The sequence below is a fragment of the Trichoderma reesei genome (genome assembly GCF_000167675.1).
Source record: "Trichoderma reesei QM6a unplaced genomic scaffold TRIREscaffold_44, whole genome shotgun sequence".
In the NCBI taxonomy this organism is placed as follows: Eukaryota; Fungi; Ascomycota; class Sordariomycetes; order Hypocreales; family Hypocreaceae; genus Trichoderma; species Trichoderma reesei.
In genome coordinates this window covers 59,636-66,247 of record NW_006711191.1, presented here as the reverse complement: position 1 = coordinate 66,247, position 6,612 = coordinate 59,636, and the positions used below count along the sequence as shown (strand labels likewise).

General features: G+C 34.0%; 1 protein-coding gene across 1 annotated transcript; it reads left to right on the top strand.

Annotated features, from left to right (window-relative positions):
• Positions 1 to 605: 605 nt before the first annotated feature.
• Positions 606 to 2,557, top strand: TRIREDRAFT_112558 (uncharacterized protein; the record flags this gene model as incomplete). Its single annotated transcript, XM_006969838.1, has 15 exons — positions 606 to 611; positions 693 to 699; positions 801 to 803; positions 944 to 955; positions 1,026 to 1,033; positions 1,071 to 1,085; positions 1,647 to 1,653; positions 1,683 to 1,692; positions 1,910 to 1,937; positions 2,071 to 2,085; positions 2,314 to 2,321; positions 2,386 to 2,399; positions 2,434 to 2,443; positions 2,495 to 2,502; positions 2,547 to 2,557. The coding sequence occupies 15 exons, from the start codon at positions 606 to 608 to the stop codon at positions 2,555 to 2,557; spliced, it is 162 nt and encodes a 53-aa protein (XP_006969900.1).
• Between the last annotated feature and the right edge of the window lie 4,055 nt (positions 2,558 to 6,612).

Sequence of the window (6,612 nt, the reverse complement as noted above, 5' to 3'; positions counted from 1 at the left end):
TTTCTTATAGTATAATAATAAAAGCACTTATTACTATAAAGTTAATAAGTAATAATAATATATTCTTTATAATCTTCTTATTAATAATATTAACCTAACTTTTATTATTTAAAAGTGCTATTATATTTTACTATCCTCTTTATACTTTAATTTAAATAAGGTATTAAAGTAATAGACTTATATTAAGCCTAAAGCTAAGTAAATAAAAACTAATATCTTATTACTAAATTTCTACTAGCTTAATATTTAATATAGTAGCTAGTTTTTTTTACTAGTTTATTAAATTACTATAATATTTTATAATATAGCTATAATTACTATATATTATATAGTCTTTAATATAATATATCCTTTATAAGTAATATCCCTTATACTTTTAATATAATAAGGTAGTTTTTAAAACCTTTAAAGTGTTTAAGTTTATATTATCTAGTATAGTAATACTATTATAATATTATTTTAATACTATTAAAGTATCCTCCTACTTAATATATAGTTTTTTATAAAAGTTATTACTAGTTCCTTAATAATTAAGCTATTAGTTCTTTTATTATTATTTTTATAATATTATATTTTATTCTTTTTATATTAAGTATTCTGCCTAAATGCCTGTATTATAAATATTAGCCTATAACTTAAAAATACCTTAATTAAAAATACTTATCTAGATTTTTAATAAGCATTTTTTAAAGAAAAAAGGTATTTAAAAAAGGTCTAGTATAAAAGTAGCTACTTTTACTATAATAACTTTATAATAATAAAAAAATATTATAAACTTTTTATTATTATACTATTATAAGTTAGTAAGTTTAAAGGCTGCTTTTATTACTTATATCTTTTTATTTAATAAATAGCTTATATAATATTTAAAATATCTTTTTTAAGGAATTTTATTATAATTATTATATTTAAGTATATAAAAATCTATTTATTTTATTACTAGCTTATTATAAAAGTATAATACTATAAGTTATATTTTATTCTTTTTTAATATTAATAATATTATACTAAACTAATTATCTAAGGCCTAAAAGTATATTTAGTATTTAACTTAGCTTTTATTTAAAAAGGTAAGTTATATTAAGGTAATTTTTATAAAGGCAGTAGTATTTACTTACTTTTTTATAAGTTATTTTTTATTATCTTCTTTTAATATAAATATATTTAATTTTAAATCTTCTCTTTATATTAATTTCTTTATAAATTTAATAAGTTATTACTTTTTTTATACTTTTTTTAATTCTTTTACTTAGCTTTATAACTTTTTTATAAATATTCTTAAAAGTATAAGGTTTAATAAAACTATATATATTCCTTAAGTTATAGTATTTATAAATAAACTTTATGCTATTTTTAATAAAGCTTAATTTTATATTACTGCCCTTATTATTAAGTTTTACTTACTTTATTAAAAGCTTATCCCTTCCTTATTTACTATTAAAAGGTTATTACTATAAGATTATAAAGTCTATAACTTATTATAATTATTATTTTATATATTTACTATCCTTTTTTTTAATAGTTTCTTATCCTTTAGTAAAGATAAACTTATTAAAGCTAGTATATAATATAAAAAAGTAAAAAAAGAGAGAGGATAACTAAAGTTATAAAAAGTTAATATATAATTATTAATTATTACTAAATAGTTTAAAAGTTAATTATATAATTACTTTTAAAAATAGGTATTTATAAGTAATTATATTTATTTTTAAACCTTTTTAAAATAAAAGGATAGTTTACTTTTTTATAGCTATAATAATATTATAAAGTTATAAGCACTTTATATTAAGGTTATTATAACCTTATATATATTTAATTTAACTTTATATTAAACTCCTTTTAAAAACTATGCCTTTTTATAAAGACTATATACTATAATCTTAATAAATTTATAAATTTTTAAAATTAGCTTAAAAAGCAGTTTCTTAATTAAAATAGTAAGTTATAAGTATATTATTTTTTATAGTATTTATATTAATAATTATATTACTAGTTATTATATCTTATCTTTATTAAACTTATATTTTAAAGTAAAAATAATTTACTTAATTTACTATTAAGAACTTATAGTATTATAGCCTTATAGTAACTTTTTATATAAAAAGCTTATATATATAATTAAAGGTATATTTTAAGAATTAATTTATTAATCTTTTTAAGCTTTATACTTATATTTAGGACCTCTTTAAGCAGTAGTAAAAGGCCTATTATATTTAACTAGTAAAGGAAATTATAACCTGCTAAATATAATAGCTTAATAAACTAATTTTTAATAATATAATATATAAAATAGGCTAAAAGCTAATATAGTAGATTAAAAAGTAATTACTATTAGTAAAAGATAATTTTTAAGGAAAGATATAGCTTTACTACTTATATATAAAGAATTTCTTTAAATAGTAAGGGCTTCCTTACTGCTATTAAATTCTATAGCTATTATAAAGTAGCTAATCCCTTTAGCTAAATAATCTTAATTATTATTAATATCTTTAAGGCATATTAGTAAGTATAATATTAAAAAATAAATATTATAAAACTAATTTTAGTATTAGTTTAAGTAATATATTATTATTATTATAATACTTAAGCCTAATCTAGCTATTATACTTATATATTAAAAGGTATATAATAACCTTAAGCCTTTACTAGTAAAATTAGGCTAAATTTAATTAAGTTAGGAGGTTATTAAAAGTACTATACTATTAAAGAGTATGCCTTTTATATTAAAAAAGAAAGTAAAAAAATAGCTAGTTAAATGCCTTTACTTAAAAATTAAGTATAAGATATAAAGTAATAAAAAATGCATTTAAATATAGTAGAATTTACTATTTAAAAATATTATAATATCTTCTTTTTAATTATCCTTATAACTAGTATAACCTATAGCTTTTTTAAGCTTTATGCTTTTACTAGTAGTATTTTTATTAGCACTACTTTATTTAATATAGCTGCCTTTACTAATACTATTATATTTATATTATAAAATGCTATAAGCAGTGCTACTATTAGCATAAGCGCTAAGAAGCTATTAAACTTAACTTATATTACCTTAATTATTTAGGTATTATAAAAGTTACTTTATATATAATTTAGCTAGCTAAGTACCTTTATTTATATTTAAGGCATAGCTATAGCCTTTAATATATTTATTTAATTATTAAGGTTAGTAGCTGCTGCAGCTATTATTATAAATAGCTTTAATTAATTAACTAGATTAAACCCTTTAAAAATGCATTTTCTGCCTTCTTTTATAATATATAATATAACCCTTTTATAATTAAAGCTACTTTTATAAAACAGTAAAGTTATAATTGCAGATATTAGTACTGCTAGATTATATAGGAAAGTGACCTAGGATAGATGCAGTTTAGTTATTTATGCATGTTTAGGATTTATCTATGCGTGTTCAGGCGCTCCCTTAAAGGCTTGGCATCAGCGCCTTAGCGTGTCCACCACCATTCCAGACGCCGCCAGCCCACATCCTCGGGATACGATGGGGATTCATACGAGTACAACGAAGCTACTGTCCCTGCGATAACCTCAGCGCAGACGCTCAGGCACAGCTCCGTAACAGCCTGGCCGTACCGACCCAACTCACTTTTCTGTGAGAGGAGCGCTGTGCGGGACGGAACAGGGGCCTCCCCTGCAGCCCACTGCCAACTTTTCCTTCTTTTCTCCCCCCTTGCCAGACGCACGCGGCAGGGGCGAAAAGCTCTCGTGCGCGCGCGCGGGGGGGGGCAGCAGCCCGATTGGCTGGACTGAGCTGCTCTATTCCTTTGGCCGATAATGCTGCGAACAAAAGAAATTGGATCTGATGCTGAGCAGGAATACATACGATACTCGTGAAGAGGAGGGAGAGAACAAGGTCAGCCAAATCCTGATAGAAAGAAAGAGAAGGGATGGTGACCTGCTGATGTGTGTGACTTAAGGTCTATCACAAAATACATATCACAAGATACAGATTCGTTTTTCTCTGGCTTGTTTCTGTTGTCTCTTTTGTCTCTGGTTAAGACATGCCCCTCGATCGCGCGTATCTGTCAATCACCCTGAGCTTTCCTGCCGGAGCCAAACCAGAGGCAACCAGTCCCGTCTCTAATAAGCCATGCTCATGTAGTAGTATCTAATCTGCAAGGAAAGCTTACCTAGAGCTGCTTTGTTGTGCCCAATCCAATTGGATGACTTTGTAGCCAGGTGATCAATCGAAGTGCATTGTCACTCCATACCTACCTATGTAGGATGGAGCATCTTGTTCTGGTTTTGATGCCGCAAACAGCATCCCTCCCGGCGCCAGCTCATCTGCCAGAATTCCTGCGCCACGTCGCATCTGGGCCACCTTTGATCGTAATTGTCTCGGTTTGTTGGCCATATGGATTTGCTGCGTGCGGATTTGTGGCGTCGTGGCTTCGAGGGGTTGAGCAATGGGATGACACAGCTTTGGGATGATGCTTGGTGTACGTGGGTAGGATGGTTACTGCCATGCTGGGGAGACATTGCAACCTCACTTAGACACAACAACACGACTTTTCTTGCCAGTGCACAATAGATCACCATCGAGAGAGGTCGAGCTCATCTAAGACACCCCATTTGATCTACTCACCCAGGCCGATCGTTGCCAAGATCGCCAACTCAATCTCATTCTCTAACTACAGGGTAAGCCAAACATCATGCGCACACAGAAAGCCATGATGCCTCCGCCTCCAGCAACCACCAATCCACCTGGCATCGATCGCTCTCTCTGTGCATCTCATTGTGGATTCAGCACGCCGTGCCTGCATTTACCCCAAGCGCCAAGAGCACTCGCCATGCCTCCCCCCCTCCCCTCGTGACTCTCGCCCTCAAAGGCGGTGTGTCGAACCAGACTCCAACAAGACACACCACAGCCACTAATGCTGCTGATACTACCTAGTGTTAGTATAAAGCCTGCTTTTTTTTGCGGAGAAAACATGGTGCTTGACGTCGAAAGGCGGGCGATATACGGTAGAGCGAGCGTGACGAGGGCGCGCTGTATCACTACTATGGATTCAGGTAGAGCGGGTGATGGCTGCCGAACAGCTGTCATGAACCTTGCTCGCTAGCATCTCGGCTGGGTTGTTGGTCTGGGTATCTACCTGACCCTAGGTGGGTAGGTAGGCAAGACAGGTAAAGCTGAACCGAGCTGAGCGGTGATGAGAAACAGCTGCAGCTGGCATCGTGCCTCGTGCTATGGATGTATCTGTCACGCACGTGTCCTTGTCCAACGACATCCCCAGCTCAGGAAAAAGGAGGGCGAAAACGTCTCCTTTGAGTCCGTGGCTGACTCGAGACAAGAACGGCACATACAGTACTACACTACGGTGCAATGTCATTGAAAAGGATTCAGGTGAAACATAGACATCCGTATAAAGACGAACAAGAGATCCATGAATCGCTTCAATAGATCATGTCATGGCCTAACACGCCGTTATGGAGTCGCACCGCCGTTCTCGTCTCCAATCTCCATCTGCCTTGAACCATTGGGAGTCATTGTTTTCCCATCGACAAACGACAAGACCCTGTAAATCTGGCGCAAAAATCTTGACTCCAGCGGCCAATCTTGCCGTGCAAGACTCAAAATAGCTCAACGATCACCTCGGATCTGCTCCAGCATCTATAAAAAGCCGCTCCTCGAGTGAATCAGAAAAGAAACTTACTGTACGGAGCACCTCATCTTCGCGGCTCCGTTACTACGAGATTGTGGCAATCTTAGATCCTCCTCCAGCCCCATTCGTGGCGCAGCTTTTAACGGGTTTTCCCCTGGATCCAACAGTCAAGGCTTGTCAGGTACCGCTATTGTCGTCCAACCGTCCTTGTCATGGGCCGCCATGAATCTCTAGAGCGGTGCTAAACTTCTCTAGCAGTTCGAGTTTTCGTGACGATCAAGATGGGTTCCGGTAGTGTCATGAGGGGTACAGTAGTAGGTCATGAAATGGCTAAATCGCTTGTCCGTCATCGGCCGCAAATAACGTCGCTGGCACTAGCCGAGGCGTTTCGAGGCCTCAACTTTGACATCGTGAGTACAATGTGCGAAGTACCAACTTCGCAAGACACCAAGGTCGTATTATACGGTATCAGAAAATGGGACAAGAGTGTTTGCTTCACGTAATTGCCGTCGGCAAAGAGGTTTTCCGGCAAAAAGGAAGCAACAAAGAAAAGAAAAGAAAGAATGTCGGTGAAGTTGCATCCAAAAAGGAGCCCAGGTTCGGAAGAGGCACGCCCACGGTGCAGCACCAGGAAGTCGGAAAGTATCCGTGAGCCCTAGCGCTTGGAGACGGAGCCCGCACAAGGGGGGGTTGGCGAGATTTCGAAGCGTTCTGGAAGCCCAAGACGACGAGGATGCAGACGAGGATGCGACGAGGATGGATGACGAGTACGAAGCACGCATCCTGGGTGCATTGGCAGCGCAAGTGCAGGATTCTTGCTCAGATATGCCGGATGCGGCGTTAATATCGACGTGTTATCGTGAGTTCTGAGCCTCAGCTGATGCTTATGTTCGTATCGTGTTTACACGTACCTAGGGACGGGAGTCAATGACAGCGGAATTACAGCCATTCCAACCAAGACAGTCCATGATGCCGAGAAACATCAACGGCCATG